The sequence below is a fragment of the Nicotiana tomentosiformis genome, chromosome 9 (assembly GCF_000390325.3).
Source record: "Nicotiana tomentosiformis chromosome 9, ASM39032v3, whole genome shotgun sequence".
Classification (NCBI taxonomy): domain Eukaryota; kingdom Viridiplantae; phylum Streptophyta; class Magnoliopsida; order Solanales; family Solanaceae; genus Nicotiana; species Nicotiana tomentosiformis.
In genome coordinates this window covers 94,441,593-94,464,405 of record NC_090820.1, presented here as the reverse complement: position 1 = coordinate 94,464,405, position 22,813 = coordinate 94,441,593, and the positions used below count along the sequence as shown (strand labels likewise).

General features: G+C 36.0%; 2 protein-coding genes across 2 annotated transcripts; one reads left to right on the top strand and one right to left on the bottom strand.

Annotated features, from left to right (window-relative positions):
* The first annotated feature begins 16,539 nt into the window (after window positions 1–16,539).
* On the top strand, window positions 16,540–17,922 carry LOC104087765 (uncharacterized). Its single transcript, XM_070185347.1, has 2 exons — window positions 16,540–17,524; window positions 17,825–17,922. Exons 1-2 carry the CDS (start codon window positions 16,540–16,542, stop codon window positions 17,920–17,922), a joined length of 1,083 nt encoding a protein of 360 aa, XP_070041448.1.
* A 144-nt stretch (window positions 17,923–18,066) lies between these two features.
* LOC104087761 (cation/H(+) antiporter 2-like) lies at window positions 18,067–21,962 on the bottom strand. The gene is made up of 4 exons (XM_009592321.4): window positions 21,515–21,962; window positions 19,690–20,685; window positions 18,624–19,540; window positions 18,067–18,469 (listed from the first exon to the last, which is right to left on the bottom strand). The coding sequence occupies exons 1-4, from the start codon at window positions 21,668–21,670 to the stop codon at window positions 18,175–18,177; spliced, it is 2,364 nt and encodes a 787-aa protein (XP_009590616.1). The 5' UTR covers window positions 21,671–21,962; the 3' UTR covers window positions 18,067–18,174.
* Window positions 21,963–22,813: the final 851 nt, after the last annotated feature.

Sequence of the window (22,813 nt, the reverse complement as noted above, 5' to 3'; positions counted from 1 at the left end):
TTAGTAGTGGCCTTGATAATAGACATGTACTCAGCTTCTATAGAGGATAGTGAGACCACAAACTATTTCTTGGACTTCCATCCCTCCAAGCTTCCACCCAGTAGTATACAGAAACTAGAGACAGACTTTCTATCGTCTGGTTAGGCCCCCAATCATCTATCTTAGTACACACTAAGAGAGAGCTCAGGAGAGTAGTTGTAAAATACAACAAAATTAAAGGTACCTTTAAGGTATCTAAGTAGATGTAAAGCTGCCTGAATGTGAGGGAGACATGGTTTTTGCATGAATTGACTTAAGTGTTGGACTGCAAAGAAAATATAATGTCTAGTGTCGGTTAGGAAATTCAGCTTCCCAATCAAACACCTGTAGCTTTCAGGATTAGGCAAGACAATGCCCTCACCGACTTTTAGTTTCTCATGCATTTCAAGAGGGCACACAACAGAAGAGATACCACACTGGGAAATACAATACCAGAAAAGACCAAATCCCTTAGTAAACTTGAAATTATGAGGGTACTCATGCAACTAATAGCATTTGTCAATGGTGTGACCTCGTGTCTTACAGTATGTTCAACTAGAAGTACATGGAGAAACGAATGTATGTGCCATTGATGTGGATGGCATTGATTCAAATATAGATTATTGGAGTACTGCGGTAATTTGTTATATGCTTGGAGCACATCCTTCATTTTCTATATTGAATGGGTTCATTCAAAGAATGTGGGCGAATCATGGAATCTACAAAATTGCGATGCTAAAAGGTGGATAATTCTAGTAAGGTTTGACACATAAGAAGGGAAGAATGAAGTTCTCCAAGGAGGTATTTACCACTTTGAGAACAAGCCATTCAATATCAAAGCCTGGAGTTCTGACATGAAATTCACAAAAGAGGAACCGCAAACGGTACCCATGTGGATTAAATTACCTGGACTTGATTTCAAGTATCGGAGTCCGAAATGACTTAGTAAGGTAGGGAGTTTAGCAGGGAGGCCATTAATGGTGGATCACAACACTGAAAACAAGGTGGAATTTAATTTTGCTAGGATATTGGTAGAAGTTGAAATGGATTCCAATTTATCAGATACAGTTCTATTCTGAAAAGAAAATGGATGGTCATAGAACAAAATATACAGTATCACTAGAAGGAAATCCTATGCAAATCATGTCATAGGTATAGACATTCGGAGGAAGAATGTAGGAAAAAGAAAGCTCCAAAACTAGTTGTGCCAAAAGAGTAGGGGGCACAGTCAGATCATGGTAAAGAAGAAAATACGGGTGCAGAGCAACAACAAGGTATAGAGAAAGAGAAAGTGAAAGGCAAGAAGCATATGGAAGTTAGTAAAACAACAAGAATAACATATAATGTGCATAGAAAAACCAAGCAGACAGATAAAGCCACTAGATCACAATCAAGATGGATCACTCATGTGAATAGATATTTAGCAATGCAGAACCCACAACTAGCAAAGCAGAATTAGGTGATAGTAGGACAGAATTCTTTCCAAACACTGGGAAAGATGAACCTAAAGCAGAGAAGCAAGTAAATCATGATATAAATGAGGGAGGAGAAGATTTTCCTCCTTTAGCTAATGGTTTATATACTAGCATGGAATGTTAGGGGTCTCAATGCCCCTAACAAACAAAAGAAGGTCATACACCTTTGTAATGAACGAAGTGTTGGCTTAGTAGGACTGTTAGAAACAAAAGTGAAAGAAAGTAGAGTTGATAATATAGTAAATAGTATGTTTGGAGGTTGGTAATACATTACCAATCTGGAACAACATCAGAATGGTAGAATTTGTATTAGTTGGAGGCAAGACCTTTATCATGTTATTACTTTATCAAAGTCGGCTCAAGCTATAACATGTAGGGTAGATTGTATTTCTAAACAAACTAGTTTCTATATAACTTGTATGTATGCTTATAACCACAGAAGTGAAAGAAGAGAACTATAGAAATATTAAGAAAGATAAATGGTGGTATGTAATAGCTATTGGATGGTATTAGGGGATTTCAACTCAGTCCTTGATATGTAAGATAGAATAGGTTGGAACCTAGTCACACTAAGGTGCTGGAATTTAAGGAAAGCATTGAAGTTTATGAACTTATTAAGCTTCCCAATTATGGAAATAGACATACTTGGAATGACAAGCAAAGTGAACATAAAATATTCTCTAAAATAGATTAGGTATTTGTTAATAATAGATGGATAGACATAATGGCTCGTCGTGTTGGTACTTATTTACCAGAAGGGTTGAGTGATCATTGTACAGTGAAAATAGCAGTACTAAATGGTCCTCTAAGAACCAGGAAGGCATTTCAGTTCTATAATGTATGGTCAAGTCATCCTCAGTTCTTAGAAAGGGTGGAGAATGTGTGGGGCATTGACATTGTGGACTGCAAGATGCTACAAGCCGTTAAAAGGTTAAAACTTCTGATAGAAAAGCTTAAAAGATCTAAATGGTCAGTATTTCAGGAACATTATAACAGAAAAGGAAGAGAATATAGATCAATTATTTTAAACTCAAAAGTTCTTTGCAAGATGACCCTTTGAATCAACAGTTGCAACGAACAGAACAAATGAAATACAAGAGTTTAGGAGGACTTTGTACATGGCTGAAATGTTTTTGAAGTAAAGAAGTAAGGCAATTTGGATCAGACTTGGTGATGACAACATTAAGTATTTTTTTCTCAGTAAGAAAACACAACACAGGAAACTGCAACAGGCTATTATCCAACTACAAGGCAATCAGAATGTTATTCAAAATGATCCAGGAGTTATTGCAAACATTTTTGTGGAGTATTATGAAAATCTGTTGGGCAAGAAGGAGTCTTTAAGATTCAAGGCAAATACAGGGGTGCTAAAAAATGGGTACACATTTATCAGTGGAGCAGCATGTGGAACTACTACAGAAATACACTGCAAAGGATGTAAAGTCTAGGGCTAGATGGCAATGAAAGTGGCTTTTACAAAGCTGCTTGGGGTGTAATTGGATAGGATATTTCAGCAACAATCTTGGAGTTTTTTTACGATGGAAAGTTGTTGACACAAATTAATTCTACAATGATAGCACTCATTCACAAAGTGAAAGTTTCTGTTAATGTCAGTCAATATAGACCTATCTTATGTTGCAATGTTGTGTACAAATGTATCTCAAAGATAATTCGCAGGAGACTAAAGAAAGCTATTGGGCACATAGTAGCAGAAAACCAAGCAGCATTTGTTGAAGGAAGATCTATGGTACACAATATCTTAATATGGCATGATTTGATTAGGTATTATAATACGAAAACTTCACATAGATATTTGATGAAAATTGATCTTAGGAAAGCCTATGATATGGTTAGTTGGGAATTTGTGGAAGAAGCTCTAAGAGGTTTTGGGTTTCCCGATAAGTTTGTGCTTCTAGTAATGACATGTATATCTTCTACAAAGTTTTGTGTGAAAGTTGATAAGTAGGAATTTTGACCGCTTATTTGCTCTCTTTTACTTACGTTTTAGCTCAAAAATGCTAAAGGTATTCCCGAGAACTAATGAAATGTGCTTTCTTGCAGGAATATTGGAAAACGAGCCAAAGAAGTAAAAATTAACTCAAAAAGGAGTAAAATTGGGCAAGAACCAAAACAAGACAAAAAGGGCTACAATGCGGACCGCACAATATTGTGTACGGCCGCAAACTTTGAAAATGCACTGATAAAATTTCTTCATAGAGTGCGGACCGCACAATTATTGTGCGACCGCAAAAGACTAGATTCAGAGACTTATAGTTTGGGAGCTTGAAGATGTGCGGACCGCACTATTATTATGCGGCCGCAGGATGCCAAAATGCGGCCGCATTCATAAATGTGCGGTCCGCAGAATGAAGTCCAGATCCAGTTCAAGAGCAAGAGTGCGACCGCACTCAGAAATGTACGGTCCGCATAATTAGAGAAAGTGCGGCCGCATCTCACTCTTATGCGATCACATATCTCAATTGATATCGCCCAAACCCACACTACTAATTTAGGTTGCGAGGCGGTCGATGCAATAATAAAAATCCAACGCGAGTCGGGGTCGATTCCACAAGGAGCTTGATGTGAGATTAGGTATATACATAGTGTGAATGTATGACGTGCCTAAGATTACACTTCCACATTTTCAATTGTTGTTTCTACTTCTACTTTTACGCTAATACTTGTAATTATAAATCTAAGAGACAATGTTTTTGGTTTTGGTTGCTTTTCAAGTTATAAAAGATATAGGGTTGCGACTTCCGCCTATTTGGTTACCTAACAGATTTAGAGCTTTAGGGTATGTTTGGTTGATTAGGATACAATATAGCAATCACACGCAATTACTCACTCTATACCTCTCGGTAGTTTGAGTGATTTTTCCCAATTTAACTTTCTCAAGTCCAAATAGGTATCTCACGAAACAAGTGATAAATGCTCAAGTTGGGTCTTACTATCTCTAGCTTTGACCCTTTAATTGAGGCTATCAATTTCTTGAGTTCACCCCAATATTTTATTAGCCAAGTTTTCCTAGACTTAGTCTCACTTTCTCAAGTATAGACTAAGTCAATTAGGCATGAATCAATGTTTGCAACCATCAATTCTCAAATTCAAGCAAGAACTAGGTTAAATATCATATACCCAATCATAAATAAGCCCTAAATCAATCACCCATTAAGTACCCATACTAGGGTTGAGTCACAACCATAGCTAAGGGTTTAGCTACTCATGGAAAATGAAGAAATTAAAGAAGAAACTAAGATAAAATGCATAATAATTAATTAAGGAAAGAAAGTCTAATTTTTAAATGCTAAACTAGTACAAAGTTATCCAATACAGTAAATAAAAATGGCTCTAAGTGTTCAGGTGCATCAAACTTAACCTAAAAATGACAAAAAAGATCTATTTATACCCAACTGAAAATATCTGACAAAATTGCCATTGCGAAGGTTGTGCGGCCGCACAATTCTGTGTGTGGTCCGCACTTTGATTTTCCTATCTCTTAAAGGAAATGGCAACATGTTTATCATAATTGGATTTTCCTTCTTGTAGAAGAAAATTATAAATCTCTCATATTTGGCTAGACCCTTTTCTTGTAAGAAAATGTTTGGACTTTTATAATTTGAGGATTCTTCCTTCTCATTCAGTAGCATCCACAATGTAGCCATAAGGGGTTTGAGAGTCTTATTTAGGGGGAGAACTTTTCAGGACAAGTGTTAGTGTGTCACTTGCATTTGCCTCTTTGTGAGGTTGTTCTTTCGATATTTTGTACTCTCTTTTTATATGGTGGATTGCTTATCTCCGTCGTGGATGTAGGTTATTTGACCGAACCACGTTAAATGTTTGTGTCTCTTTTGGTATATTTCTCTTTTGTTGTCTGATTTATCATCGTTCAAGGTTTGCGTTACTAGCTTCCGCATGATACCTGATTATTTCGATCCTAACAAGTGGTATCAGGGGGGAGGTTCAAGACAGGTTCATCTTGGCGGATTTAATTCTAGTCGCAACCTATTTAACGATAATCATGATTTTAATCTGAGAAATTTGACCGGAGTACTACTTACATTGAGACAAACTCTGCGATGGAGATTTGGAGATGCATCATGTTAAAGATTATGAGAAGAAGGTGGATCAAGTTTATTTTGTTAGAAAATTCAGGCCAAGGGGGAGAATTATTAGGTGTTGTCTCAATTTTCTTACCATATTTGATTTTCCTATATTTTGAAGGAAATGGCAATATGTTTACCATAATTGGGTTTTCCTTCTTGTAGAAGAAAATTATAAATCTCTCATATTAGGCTAGTCCCTTTTCTTGTAGGAAAAGGTTTGGACTTCTATAAATTGAGGATACTTCCTTCTCATTCAGTAGCATCCACAATGTAGCCATAAGGGGCTTGAGAGTCTTATTTAGGGGGAGAACTTTTCGGGACAAGTGTTAGTGCGCCACTTGTATTTACCTCTTTGTGAGGTTATTTTCTCGATATTTTGTACTCTCTTTTATACAGTGGATTGCTCATCTGTGCCGTGGGCATAAGTTAATTGACCGAACAACGTTAAATTTTAGTATCTCTTTTGGTATATTTCTCTTTTGTTGTCTGATTTATCGTCGTTCAAGATTTGCGTTACTAGCTTCTGCATGACACCTGATTATTTCGATTCTAACAGCGTATAGGAAAACTCATAGGCCTAGAGGATTGATACAAAGACTTTGTAATTAGCTAGTTTGTTTCTGTTAGAGGCCTATTTAACTATATTACTCTTCCTGGAAGATAGATATAATTATTAGGTGGTCTTCAGGTGTACTTTTTGCTTGCTAATGGTAATTTCACAATTATTACCAAGAAAAAAATATTAACAAATACACTTAAACAAATGATTTAGGAACTTTTTATTACCAAATAGTTATGCAACAATGTATACAGTATACAACACTACATAACTATATTGTAATCGTATATATGGACGGGGGGGGGGGAAGAAAACTAAATGTCTTCCAACTTCTCCTTGGCCAATATCATTTCCCTTGTCGAAGAGCCTTGTCCCAAATTGAAGAAGAAGAAGAAGAAGAATATAACATATGAATCCTAACTATTTTTGATTTAAAAAAAAAAAAAAATTAGACCTCTTTCGATCAAACAAATATTTCACTCTGTTTTCAAGTGTATTATAAGTCCAAAGCCAAACCATTACACAAGAAAATCCTACAACAGGTGCCCTTTACTAAAATAGGGAGTACTATCAATCTCTAAGTATGTAACTTAGAATAATGGAATCGTATGTATTGAAGCTATGAACATAGGATGTCCCGTATTTATACAAACAAAAGGAAATCAAATGAATAAAAGAAAGTTTATGTGATGGTGACATAAAATTCATACCTAAATAATCTTCTTTAATTTGTCTAACTCAAGATCTCTACATTCTTAAAGGTCATTCTATACTTTGTTTTCTATAGTCAGTTAATGTTGCTCAATTTTACACTTGTCCAGCGATTTCTGGTGTCGGACAGGTAGTCTCTTCCAACAAACAGTAATCCAGTAATCCTCTTTCAAATAACCACAACTAGTTCTCTGCTGCATAACATTACAGTTGTAAAGCTATAGCCTGAGTTTAACCATTGCATGTGCTTAACAAAAGATTCATGTAATAAGTAGCGAGTATAGTTTTGCAATTAACATTTGAGACATAGAATATAGTCTTTACAACATTAGATACTGTATAAGAATAGTTGTTACAAGCAAAAGAGAAAAATGTTCCCATGAAACATGCAACTGTTTTTGAGGTTTTATGCTGCTAGTAGGATTTCCTTAAGGTTGAGGAAACATTCATTTAGAGTGGAATAATATTCAGTGAGAAATCAGTCGTAACAAATTGCAAAGTTTTAGGGTGTGCTTGGTACGAACGAAAACCTTTGCTGGAAAATATTTTTCAATATTTAGTTGGTTTAAATATTCTGAAAAATATTTTACTCATGAGCTTATTTTATTTCAATCGGAGGAAAATGGCTTCTGCACCACAAGGAGGGAAAATATTTTCCATAACTTTGTTTTAACCTTCTCTACCCCACCCCAACCCTCCACGGTCCACCCCAATCCCCTACCACCCCACCCCACCCCCACCCCCACCCCAATCCACCCCCCTCCCCTGCCCCTCACCACTGCCACCCCTAGATCCCGGCCTATCACTCTCCCCCGTTACCCATTTCATCTTTCATAATATTTGCTTAAATTATTTATTTTCTAAAAACATATTTCTGCTACCTAATCAAACACAAAAGATAAGTAAGAAAACCACTTACTTTTCAAGAAAATATTTTCCTTCACACCAAACACACCCTTAATTGCAAATACAATTGATTTTCCAAAGAGCCAAATCACAACTCTCAGTCCCAAAAGCGTCTTTTGATCCCAGTCACAAAGGTATTCAAGTATATAATCTATCAAAGCCATATATTTAGCTTAATTCAATATCTGATAATTAAGAAGTTCAATAACTAAATTGAAAAGCAGGATCCAAACATCCTTTTCTAATAATGCAAACTGAATACTCTAATTGATTGAGTGCAGTATTGAATTAACTGAAGATCAAACAGCCAGTATACCAACCATACTCATTCTTAAAAAAATTATTTAACTGTCCAGTTTACTGCTTTCTGAATTATCTCTAATTTAAATACACCAATTTTGTTTTCATGATAGAGTGCTTAAGGAAGAGCGGATAATATGGTAGATTGGGGTTTCTAGTGTTTTGCCAAAAGTTTAGGTGTTTTCGAGAAAAAGAGAAGAGATTAAAATTTATTTGCGTTAAAACATTTGGAAAAATGATTTAGCGTGAATAACTGAAAAGTCTATACAAATGCTTTACTTTCGTGGCGACGTTTTGCGTAGTTGCCACTAAAAGATTACGTGGCGAGTGGTGAACCTTTTTGAGTCGCCACTATGCCCTTACATTCGACGACTATATGAGTCGCCATAGAAATCTCCATTTCTTGTACAAGATGCCTAATGTATTTAGCCCTTAAAATCTAGTTTTCAACCGTTTAAACAGTTTGTTATTTGGATATTCCTATTAAAGAATATGTTCTTTTTACTAAGAGGTAGTAGTACAATCGACAACCCCACGTCGCTAAATTGTGTTAGAATTGCCTGAAGAACATACCAGGGACAGAATATATAGTCGCGCTTTATCATGAAAAAGCGCGCCCCGAGACAACCTATAAATACTCCCATGGACGGAATTTTTGCTTATTAATTTTAATTTCCCAAGGAGCTAGGGCTTTTCTCTCTCGAGCAAGTTCGGCCAAGAACAACTCCCCCACCAATCAACGTATTTTTTAGAAACATTGTTTGGTTAGTTACTACTCGTAAACACATGTATTAATATCATTCAACCTTGAAGTCTTTAGATTTCTTTCAAATTTTCAAGAACACTAGGGAGAATATTCTAGGATTCTTCAAAGAGCTAGGTAAACCCCACTACTCAAATCTCACTATTTGTGTATAGAGTACACTTACGTACGGAAGGTACTGCAGAGTAGAAATTATAATTTAAACCATGGCATTCATTGAACCCTACAAGTGGATCTTTGGGAAGAAGATGATGAATAGCACCTAAGACTAAGAAATGTTTTGGATAATGATTTGAATACCCCTAATAAATTTCAATTGCCATTTTGGGAATAAATAGACTCTAATTATTGGAGTAATCGTGATTATGGTGACTTTGAGCCAAATTGTAAGCCCTAGTTGGGATGAGATAAGATCGTTTGAGTTTTTATTGATGAAGTCCTATATTGAATATTGTAGATTGGTTTTAATTGGAATTGTTGAGCTTAATTGGAGAATAAGGGCGAGATAAGTTAAGATGTACCTTTCTTTTTAAGATTTAAAAAAAAAACATGAATCGTAATTTACGAAAAATATTTCAAATGCTTGTATAATTTTGTATGAGCAAGAGCTATTCATTCCATTTATAAACTAAATTGTGCTATCATATGCTTTAATATTTATGGAGTATTTTACATGTTGGCAAAACTACTGCCTTGAAATAAGTGATAGCACTATGAAGAATTTATGATGAATTGTGAAGTTTTTATGAGATAAAAAATGAAGCTAAAACCCTTTATGTTCTCATGTTTAACTTGATCTCAAAAATATTAAACTGCTTTCAAGTTAATATTAAAGTGACGTTCTCAAGAAGTATATTTTAAAACGTCTGTGGGCTAATAATGCCAAACTCATGACGGCTTATGGACCTAAAAATGATCAAATGACAATGTTAAATGTTTTTGGGAGAACCTTAGGACTGGGGCATTCGTTTTCACAAGTCAAAATATTTGTCTAGAAATTATATGTGCCGATGTAGGATAGTGGTTAAACCACCGGGATCTTTACACAAATAGCCGTTCATATTCATTGTTTACTTTTTTTAGTCATATACATAGTTTATATATTAATTATACATAATTATACACATATAATACATAAATTATGCATATATTATATCTCCACCGGTTATTTTTAGTTTAAGCGATTTGGTGGACGGCTATTTATGTTAATTCTTTTAGACCAAAATGGTTACTAGTAGTATCAACCTAAAATAAGGGGTACATTTAGTGTTCAACCCCTCGAAGTGTTGATCCATGCGGCATACATGGTGAGGTCGTCTTATCGATGACATTCGTCTGTTATGATATTTCTCATGGCATAGTTATAATGATGATGATGATGATGTCAATGCTGTTATTTGTGACTTGAATTATTTCCTTATATTTTTAGGAAACTCATAATCCCTATAGGTTTGGGAAAACTCATTGTTCTAATAGATTTGGGAAAGGAAAACTTATTGTCCTTGTCGGATTGGGAAACCTTTCTCTTATAGGTTTGGGACTATTTGGGACATATATATAGGGGTTATACTTGGGGATTCTATAGATTGTATTGTGTTTTTTCTTCTCATTCATAGTGAAAAACTCTCTCTGCTTCTGCCCCGAGGATTAGGCTTAGCCGAACCTCGTAAAATACTTTTGTTGATTTTTCTTCTCTATTTGCTTTGTGTATAATTGTGTACTAGTTAACCCATAATTTTTCACAATAATTGGTATCAGAGTAAGATTCGTGTTTCTACATATAATCTCAGGTTAAGATATCTTCATCATCTTCAACAAAGTACGCTGTGGAGAAACTCGATGGGGGTTCTAATTTCAGTCTATAGAAGATTAGGATGAAATCGTCCCTGGTGTTACAAGGGTTACAGAAGGCAATTCATGAGGATTTTTCTGAAGAGATGAAAGAGACAGAGAAGGCAGACTTGAAGGAGAGGGTTTTGAGTATAATTTTCATGAGCGTTACAGCTAGCATTATTTGGAAAATTGCTGAAGAAACTTCTGCAACAACGGCATGGAAGAAGCTAGAAGATCTATATGCTAAGAAATCACTGACAAACTACCTCTACCTGAAAAAGGGGTTATACAATCTCCGTATGAACGAAGGTACACTTGTTACAACTCACCTTGATCAGTTTAATTCAATCATAATGACCTGACGAACGTGGATATCAAAATTCAGAGTGAGGATCAGGCATTGATTGTGTTATATTATTTACTACCGTCTTATGATAGTTTTGCTGATACATTACTATATGGGAAAAATAGTATTTCACTGAAAGATGTTAGTAATGCACTAAAATCTAAAGAGTTTAGAAAGAGCTTTCCAGAAAATAGAATTGAGGGTGAGGGTCTTGTGAGTAGAGGAAGAACACAACAAAAGAACTTTAATAGAAAAAATTCAACCGACAGATTAAAGTCTAGAGAAAGAAAGCATAACCGTTGTGAGTACGAGGAGCAATGTCACTACAAAAAATATTGTCCTAAGCTGAAAGAGAAAAGAGGAAAGTAGAAAATAGATAATTCTGCAAATATTGTTGACACTAATAATAATTCTGATGATAGTGACTATGTAGGAGTTTGCACCGTGAGTTCTAGTCATGGACAGAATTTCTTAGTTCTTGATTATGGTGCTACTTTTCACATGTGTACATAAAAAAATTGGTTTGCAACTTACAAGCAGATGAGTGAGACTGTCTATATAGGAGATGATAATCCATTACTAGTAGAGAGGATTAATAACATCAGATTGAGAATGTTCGATGGAATTATCAGAAACATTGAGTGTTGCCATGTTCCTCGGGATCAAGAGAAATTTGATTTCCCTTTCGACTTTGGATGATCAAGAGTATAAGTTTTACTCCGAAAATAGAATATTTAAAGTGTGTAAAGGCTCCATGGTACTCATGAAGGGTAAACTACATTCTAAATTGTATTATTTTCAGGCCAGTATAGTTGAAGGGGAAGTTGTTGTAGCTTCTAGAAAAAGGTAATGTGAATCGGTCTCAGTTGTGGCACTTGCGACTTGGTCGTATGAGTGACAAGGGATTGTCTTTGTTGAGCAAGCAAAATTTACTGGATGGATACAAAAGTCAAAATTTGAATTTTTGCGAGCATTGTGTGCTTGGTAAACAGACAAGGGTAAAATTCAGCAAGAACGCGGAGCACAAGACCTAAGACAAGTTAGATACATTCGGACTTGTGGGATCCAAATAGAGTTCCTTCCAAGAGTGGTGCCAAACATTTTATGACTTTGATTGATGATTACTCAATGATGGTGTGGGTGTATTTTATGAAAATAAAAGATGGGGCATTTTTCATATTTGTTAAATGAAAGATAATGGTTGAGAGGAAGACGAAAAGAAGAGTTAAACGTCTTCGGACTGACAATGGATTGGAATTTGCAATTCTGAGTTCAATAATTTCTGCAATAGAGAGGGCATAGTGATACATCGTACTTATGTTGGAACACCACAACAGAATGGTATTGCAGAACATATGGACAGAACGCTTTGTGATAGGGTACGAAGCACGCTTTCACACTCATGTGTTAGTAAGAATTTTTGGGCTGAAGCAATCAATAAAACTTGTCATTTGGTCAACAGATCTCCATCCACAACTATTGAATTCAAAACTCCTTTTGAGGTAATCCGGTTCGCTTGCTGATTATTCAAATTTGAGGATATTTGGTTATCCTGCTTATGCTCATGTGAGGGATGAAAAACTTGAGCCGAGGGTAAAAAAGTGCATATTTCTAGGGTATGTAACTGGAGTGAAAGATTATAGATTGTAGTGCACAGATTAAAAGACTTCAGGGTTAATTATTAGCAGGGATATGGCATTCAATGAATGTGCCTCACTGGACAGTCAGAGGGAGAATGAAATAGCAGAAACAGATCGTGGCGTCAGCGACCGCATAGAGCTAGAAATTGAACTTGACCTAGTAGTTCTAAAGTAGGGAAATTAGAGGAGGTGCAAAAAATTGATCAAGATGATAATATTAATGTACATGCGCAACATCAACCATATGGCATTGCAATTGGCAGAGAGAAGAGAGTGATCAATCGATCGCAAAACTTTGCAAACGTAGTTGATGGGAATCTTCTTGGATATACGAATCACATGGGATTTGCTTTGGTATTTGCAGAGACCATTGATGCGGTTGAGTGTAATAGCTATCCAGAAGCTATTTCGAGTATAGAACCAAATCGGCGCATTTGTGCTATAGTTAAAGAGATTGGGTCTCTTAACAAGTTTATGGCGTTGCCTATACTTGATTGGTGTGTGCAGTACTCAGTATAGCCCTTGCGGGCTGAAGGCAAGGTAGAGAGACGTTGTTCATGTTAATATAGAGAATTCAAGCCAAAAGGAAGATTTATTATTTGTGGCTTGAATTATCTCCTTATATATTTAGAAAACCCATAATCCCTATAGGTTTGGGAAAATCTATTGTTATAATAGATTTGGGAAAGGAAATCTTATTGTCCTTGTCAGATTGGGAAATCTTTCTCTTATAGGTTTGAGACTATTTGGGATCTATATATAGGGGTTGTAGTTAGAGTTTCTATAGATTGTATTATGTGTTTTTTCTCATTCATAGTGGAAAACTCTTTCTGCTTCTACCCTGAGGATTAGGCTTAGCCGAACCTTGTTAAATCCTTCTGTTGATTTTTCTTCTCTATTCGCGTTGTGTGTGATTGTGTACTAGTTAATCCACGATTTTTCGTAATAAATGCCTAGATGAACTCCCTAATCTAATTAATAAATTGTCAAATTATGCTTACTTAAATTATGTCATTTTTCAAATGACTTGTTTTTCATTTGTTTAAAATTTTATTAAATGCATTGTTATGAAATATCATGATATACTATTATTTTATCATGTATCCCTTTAAAGACATTAGTTTCGGAGCTTGTTTCAGATAGTGACACTTGAAGTTGACGGTGCAATAGACGTCACCTCCACTTTCACTTCCGTGAAGACTAAAGACTATTAAACTTCTATTATGGGAATGCCAGTTATGTACGTGCAATTTATACTTCTATTTCTCATGATGATGATGTCAAATTGTGATTTTTATTCCGCACTTATCTATTTTGGCTAATGTCTTAAGTATGTTTTGGGTTATAATTAGACATTTAAACCAAACGTTTTAAGATGGTGTTTTAAATGCTTATGTTATGTTTCGCACTTTGAAATGACTATCAATAGGTAGACATGTTTTTGTGGTTTGCTCGGTGTGAGCTGATGTAGGGGTGGATTTAGGACGTTTTTACGGTGCACGTGAACCCATAATTTTTTTGTCAAATTAGGTATTTTATGTATGTATTTCGTAAAATTGATCTAATATTATCTGTTGGTCGTCATACTTCAAAAATGTTAGAATAATGCATTTGGTTGAATGCTGAGTTATTTATTCAGAGAAATATAAATTAATTCTCATTTAATACTTCTTTTTCCTTGTTCTTTTAGTTGTACATTCGTGTTCTAGAAATTTTAAATCCGCGATCATACTTCCCTTTTTGGGGGCGTGACAGGATCTCGCCCACGTTCTTACGTAAAGCAGTCGCTTAAAGTGTTTACATACTACGACTGACTTCCTCATTTCCATTCTTTTAGAAAATTTGTGATTAAAACAAAGGAGAAAATAACATGAGAAACAAGAACAAACGAAAATCTTGAAAAAGGCAAATAGAGGGTGGAAAAAAGTTATCCCACATGATAGAACCATATTAGTAGTAAGTAGTATTCTTTTAATAAAAACCTCTCCTGATTCTGCTGCAGTAGTGGGGCTTAAAATAAAGTGGAAGTCAATATTGCAGTTAGCTAGCTGTATTAATCATTACTTTAATCTTTTTTCCTGCAAAGGATTCTTTTGGTAGCAGACCTGGAAGGAATCATCAGCTCATCAAGCCACTCGTGCACAGCTAATTAGATAATTATCTTTATTATATTTCTTAATTACCACTCTGTCAATTCAGTACTTAAATAATTCTGATTCTTTGTTTGTTTAGATCTCAAATCTTTCTAATACGTACCAACTTACATATTCATCTCATTTTCCTTTTAGATATCCTATAATTTTTCATTCTTCACTAAAGAGTTACTTCACCCAAATGCATAAACTAAATAAATTGGCGGATAAATAACATATGTATAATCCAAATATAATATATGTATAATCGTTATAATCAATGCATAATATATATATATACCGACTCGGAAAAGTAAACAGTGAATCTAGATGGTTATTTGTGTAAAGAACTCAGTATTGGGATCCTTACACAAATAGCCATTCGGATTACTGTTTACTTTTCTTAGCCACTATACATTGATTATGCATTGATTATAAACGAGATTATACACAACAACAACAACAACAACAACATCTTAACAACAACAATAACAACAAACTCAGTGACTTCCCACAAGTGGAGTTTGGGGAGGGTAGTGTGTACGCAGACCTTACTCCTACCCTGAGAGGGAAGAGAGGTTATTTTCAATAGACCCTCGGCTAAAGACAAGATGAAAAAAATCAGTGGCACCAAGTGGTAACAACAAGGTATTAAGAAAACCAAAGCGAAAGAATGCAATCAAACAGTAGATAGTACCAGTAATCCAAGAAGAAAGAAATACCATGCTAACACTACTGCTACCGATCTGAGAAAGAAAACTGAAAATGCGCGGCTGCCTACTAACCGTCCATCATAATTCTCGACCTCCACACCCTCCTATCAAGAATCATGTCCTCGGTAAGCTCCACTTGTGCCATATCTTGCCTAATTACCTCTCTCCAATATTTTTTTGGCCTATCTCTATCCCTCCTCATACCCACCAAGGCCAACCTCTCACACCTTCTAACTGGGGCATATGTGCTTCTCTTTACATGCCTAAATCATCTCAGCCTCGCCACCCGCATCTTATCCTCCATGGGGCCCACTTCCACCTTTTCTTGAATAACCTCATTCGTAATCTTATCTAATCTGGCATGCCCGCACATTCATCTCAACATCCTCATTTCAGCTACTTTCACGCGAAATTATACACATCATAGTTATTTTTTGTTTAAGCGATTAGTCAGGCGATTACTTAAGTCAATCCTTCTCTAGCAAAAGCATCATGTTTATTGCCGTCTGGAGTAATTGGTTGATCTACCACAATTGCAGAGGTGATAAAGAGGGACATTTCTTCAGCTTCCAAAACAGAATATCACCTTAGATTATTACCCTTACACATGGCCAACCATCCAAACATGCACAAATGTAATATTTAATTTAGTCGTGAATCTCCATTATAAACAGATTATGTCTTACCTTATTATTATTCATGCCGACTGTTCCGCTTCTCCAGCTGCAGTCTCCTTCTGTTCCGCTCCTACAGCTAAGACCACCTCAGAAAACCATGTACTTAGCATTCAAAATTTTTATGACAATGTAGATTAAATAAATAGAAATTATTAGTGCCTTTGTAGGCCTAATATGTAGCAGCTTACCAAATTCCAAGAAATGCTCATGTTACTATCATATGCTTGATAAGATTCTTATTCCAAACACCATTATATTTCCTTCATTTTCCTTATAAGTTACATTACTAGAGTCATTTTATTATTGCCCCATCACAAAATATAGAGTTTCATTTTAAGAAACTAAAAAAAAAAAAAAGCAATGCCTACTTCTTCAAAATCCAACCATTTTCGATCGATTAGTTTGCCTGGAAGATCACAATCTAACCATGTTAGATCAATCTGTTTGCCTGGAACGTCGTATCAAACTACTGAACGAGTTAAACAGGCGATCAATAATCTACAAAAGTTGGAAATATCAACTGCGTCGACAGCAGATATTATGTACAATGGTTTACTTGGTGTAGAGGAGTTATATAAGTGCATGAATGAGTTACTTAACTTGCCTCAAACACTTCAAGCATTTTCCCAATATCGACTTGGGAAAATGGTTGAGAATTTATTGGATAAATCCGTGAGGCTTCTTGATCTTTGTGGAACAACAAGGGAACTTGTTTCACAATATAAAGAAAATGTAAGAGACCTTCAATCTTCTCTTAAAAGGAGGAAAAAAGATTCAACAACAGAAACCAGCATTGCCAAATTCACATCCTTTGGCCAAAAGATTAAGAAGGAAGCTAAAAGATTAGTCTTGGTCTTAAGGCAAATGGATCAAGAAGCTGAGGGGGGGTTTGTACCAAAAGATGCAGATCAGGATACAGTAGATATGATTAAAACACTAAAGGAAGCTAATACAATGCGCATTTCCATTTTCCAAATGTTCTTGTCTTTCTTGTCTGTTCCACTTTTGAAGCCAAAGTTATCTAAATGGTCATTGGTTTCAAGATTGGTAAATAAGGGAAGATTAGCATGTGAAGTTCAAGAAGAGAAAATGAACTTGGAAACAAGGCTGGAATCATTTGAGGGTAGTCTTGACAACTTTGAAAATGGCTTGGAAGGAATATATAGGTGCATGAGTAGATCAAGAAGCTCTCTCTTAAATATTTTGAAGGAACTTGGATTCAGTACACCGATGTGGTTCAGCCTAGAATTATGTAGAGAGAAAAAAGAGACAGCCGTTGAGAAACTACTCGGGGAGTTATGTCTTTTCAGAAAAAGTCCCAATGTTAGAGCTCCTTATTATATAGGTAGACATTCTTTTTCTTAAATTAAAAAAAAAAAAAAACGCCCTCTCCTTCTTTTTGCAAAAAAAATCTTCTTCTGGTGTGAAGAACTCAATTCAGTGGAAAAATACTAAGAAGAGAAGAACAACACGATCTTCTGCGAGACATTTGAGACGATCTTCTTTATAGGTACGATCATAGACTATTAACTTATGCAGTGTAATTCATGTTTTGAAGCATGTGATTGCACTATTTGAGTAGTGAAATAAATACGGTAAATTTTGGAGAACTGTGTATTCTCGTGTTTTCCTTTATTGGTATCAGAGCCAGGTTATTTGTTTCATGTTTATGATTATAAAGGACGGAAGGACAATCTTCATTTGATGAATGTTGCAGTGATATATGATCAATCTTTTTATTAAATTGACGCGTTTTCACTGTTCAAATGAAAATTGTGTAACGGTGACATCCGAATGCTGTATTCCTTCTTTTAATTTGAATACACAAGTTTTTTTGTTTTTTATTTTAGGTTGAAACTTACTGTGGTGACATGATTCTGCAAAATATGAGGCAACCTTCTTTTTCTTTTTCCTTGCCAAACATCAGTGTAACAAGGTAGAGAATTAAGGTGAACACATTGTACAAAATGAAAGAATGTTTAGACCTAATAAATTCTATTGTTTGTCATCATCATCGTCATCCTCATATTTTGAAGGTCTATACTGCTGAACAACAAGAACTGAACCACTAATATCAAATTCTGGAGAAGCCAAAAAATCGCCTACTTTACCAAGCTCAGGACATTCTTCCCAATCACTCATTCCTGTTGTTAGAACTGAATGCCCTCGCCCATCCTTTCCTACTATGAACAATGAATACATTTCAGCCATGTCTCTCAAGGCAGATGCCGTCTCTGCACCACTTTCTACAACTTTCTCCACATAGCCTACTTGACCTGTCACCACATACCTGATAATTTCAAAAATTACTATCGATTATCACACCAGAATGAGAGTAATCAACTTGACATCTACAGCCTATATTCGGATTTAAACATTTTATAGAGTGAAAAGGCGATAAGGTACTAACACCTGTGGGATATGCAAAAAGAATTTCTTATTACCTGTTATGAAACTCTGTCAAAACTGCATTATCTGCTTCTTTCTCTACTTCGTCATTTGATATTGCCATCAAGACATCATCCGTCTTGTGAGCAATATTGACGCCTGCAATTTGTCCTCTTGAAGACGCCGGAAGGAACCTAATTATGGTGAGATTTACGTGATGATCCATGCCAAGACGTTTACTAAAGCCTAATGCCTCACGATCATCAGGTCCGCCAAAAAATAAGATAGCAATGTGCTGCAGAGAGTCAGAACCCGAAGGATTTAAGGACCCGGCTGTAAGTCCCCGGTCAATAAGAATGGCAACTGAACATGGGGCATGACGAAGAACTTTCTGATTTGTAGTTCGTATACCTTGTTTCCCATTTTCTAGCTTCCCATCGATTCTCTGGTGTTTGTGAAAAGGAAGGATGACTATAGATGCTCTTATGTCTTCAGCATTGTTACAAATATCTGCATGCATACGTGAAAAGGGAGATACTGCTTTAATCCGATGAACTAATAACCCTGTCTCACTAGCGAACATATCCACAGCGTCATTTATCTCAACAACATCATTCCCACCATAATCATCTTCATCGCTTAGTTCATCTTCTTCTCTTTGATTGTACATCAAATTAGTCTTTTTTTTACCTGGGAGCTCAACCAGATGCATTAAGTAAGGGGTTATTGGAACATCTCTCGGCCCTCTGGAGGCTGCAACAAGTCCTAACATAGTTGCCACTGGTCGCGGACTATGCACACAAGCAAGTATTCGTAGTTCGCTTTCTGGATTTTGAGATTCAAAATGTATTTGCCTGTAACCAATGATATCACTCTCTCTTCTCACCATGAAAGCTACTATTGGTCCCCATATCAATGTATTCACAATAATTGTTGCTATCATCACGTCGTAGAAATTAAGGCTCAAAACAAGCTGCAAATTTGAGCACTCTTAGTTTCACGTTACTAACAGGCAAAAGAAAGCAGTTGTCTAATGTAAGCAAGTAAATCGCAGCATTATTATTCTTACAAGGTATAAAACAATATATATGCTTCAATCTGTTCTTGGAAAGGAAAACTTACATCATCCGTTAAGCCAATTGTCAATGCAAGCATATCAACATGACCTTTTAGGTTCATCATAAATGCCAAAAGCACCCCTTCTCGATAAGGAATCTTTAGGTGGAAGCAAGCTGCCAGTGTTCCAACAATCTTCCCTCCAATGCTTGACAAAATAAGGATACAGAATACCATAAAGTTACGAAGATTTTTCAGCTTAGTCACATTTGCCCTGAAACCATGGTTGCCAAAGTAGATTGGAAATATAAAATTGTGAATTGGATATGTGAGTTTGATCAACAAAGTCCGAGCTGCTTTGCCTCCTCTAGGAAACATTGAACCAATGAGGAAAGAAGCTATGATGCTGCTGAATCCAAGATGTTCGAGTGCCATAGCAGCGACATAGAGAATCGCTATAAGTACGAATATTTCAGCATTTCGAAGGTACTTTTGGTTCCTATTCCTCCTATTCAACCAATTAGCCAGATACATATTGATTACAATAACTATACCGACAATAATAAAATACAGGAAAAAGAAAAAGATCCATTTTGCAATTGATGTTGACTTGTATTCTGAAAGTATAAACAATAGAAAGACCGCATATGCATCGGCTATCAACGAAGAAGATATAGCCAACCGTCCAGTCTCAGAAGTTGAAAACTTAAGGTCAGCTGCCACACGAACCACAATCGGGGATGCTGCATTCGCTAAGGTTATTATGATCATTAAGGACATCATGAATGCAGAACCATGGGAAGCTGTCTCTTGAAATACTAAGAAAGTGATAGCAGCTGCAAAGAAAGTACATGCTAAACTGCTGCCACATGCAATAATGCTCGCTGGGCGTATGTTCCGCATCAGATAAGGGAAGTCCGTTTCAAGACCAATCAGAAACATGATGATAGTTCTAAATATTAACGCCATGAATTCGTAGTAACCCGAAGCATAACTTTGAATGAAGAACTTCTCTACTGCTTTGATTCGTGAAAACCCCGAGGGACCCATCAAGAACCCCGCCTGTGAAATGAACCAAATAGAAAACGTAAGAACAAGAAACAAGTCAGCCTATGTCCAATCAAAAACAAAATTATCAATTTGGGCATATTTTGTCAGTTTGCACTCTGAAAATTTTAATTCTTTGACAAACGGCAGGTCCATATACTACAGCATACTTGTGTTCCAAATGCAGCATTGGACCATATGACCTTTTTTAGCTATAAAGAAGTCTCTTTTCCCTCCATTTTTTTTAAAGTGATGAAGGTGTCCGGACCAGTTTGCGCATACCTCGACTATTCCACGAGGTACGTGTTGGCTGCTCCCTCCAGTGGCGGAGCCACATTCAACCAAGGGGTATCGACACCCCTTCACCGAAAAATTACATTGTATTGCTAGATAAATTTTTCTGTTTTATGTATCTTTATACGTTGACTCCCCCAAGACTTTTCGGTGTATCTATTTTTTTATATTTTGACACTCTTGGTGAAAATTCTGGCTCCGCCACTCGCTACCTACCACCAGCATAGGTACTGGGTAACTATACCAACAGGTCCAGGCTACCCACAGGTCTGGGCTAGCCTGCACGCGCCTCGACTATTCCCTCAATTTCTTGCCTTTCTAATCTAAGTGTAAATTGATTAGAAGTTCAGAAAAACAACCAAGAAATAAAATAAACAAATAGCTAGCACTACAAGATCCCTAATTCATGTAATAGACAAATCTTGAACAAAATATAGAATAAAAACCAAGATCCTATACATTTGGGCAATCAGATTTAACATATATTACAACAACTACACATGCACACAATGCATTCGTATAAATGTTTGTGTGAAGATGACATACTTACGAGAATTTGAACAATTGGTGAAGCTTGGCCTAAGGGCTTGAGCAAAATCTGCAGAACATGAGAGATCACAAGAATGCCAGAATATTGCAAACCCATGCTAATAATTGGGTTGACCAATTCATTATTGCATGAGGCTTGTTGCTCTGTGCCAGCCATTTTCTTGGAAGGAGATTAAAATGGTTAATTACAAGAATTTGGTTATTTGAAAAAGCATTTTCATGTTAATAAAAGAGAGTAAAAAAAGGGCTAAAAGGATGAGAGGGGAGGGATGAAAAGAGACAGGATAATGCTGGCTAGTGATAGATTTTCCTCCCCCACCACCTTCTTCCTTGGTCCTTTGCTGCTGAATGTTTTTTCTCTGTATTTTCTTTCTTGTAACCATTTGTGTAAACCGAAAGAAGTGCGAAAACAGGGTGGTGGATTGCTAGTATCTTTTTGTTTCTTGGTTTCGACCGTTATTAGCGGATGAATGTCTCGTGTCTTGCCCATGTGTTTGTTTTGTTGGCTTTGGCCTATATATACATAATCTTACTTGGCTGCAATGCTGCATTAATTTAGATAGGCTGATAGGGGGTGTCAAAATGCACGGGTCGGACTAAGGATGATTGACAAGAATGATCCTACGAGGGACGGTCTTGAAATATTATTCCTGTTTTAAAAGTATTTAGAAAATGACCCTTGGTGCTACTTTTTTTTTTGTTTTTTTTTTTTGAGTAAGGATCTATCGAAAACAATCTATCTACCTTCGCAAGCTGGGGGTAAGGTCTGTATACACACTACCATTCTCAGACCCAACTTGTAAGATTACATTGAATTTGTTGTTGTTGTTGTTGTTTGTTGAAAAAATGACTCTAGGTCCCACACATACTTATGGCTTGTCAGGAATTTCTCTACCGGATAGGTAGATTTTATACAATATTTACTCTACCTATATTGTTAATTATTTACAAACTGTACACGGCTGGCATGATTTTGTGAATTTTAATTTCACAAAACTTTAGCATATTGGCATGACTTTGTGTTAACTGCATTCGACCTATTTGTTAGACTGTTCACAAACTCTACCCATTTTGACATGATTTTGTATTTGTTCAATTGTTCACCAAACTTTACTAGATTGGCATGACATTATGTTATCTAGAATTGACATATATGTTAAATTGTTCATCAAAGTCTACCTGATCGGTATAATTTTTCTATGTTGTTCATTCAAAATTGATTTCAATTTCGATCAAACTACCACAAATCTGCTCTTAATGATCTCAATTTGAAACAGAACCTCCAATTACCAACACAAAT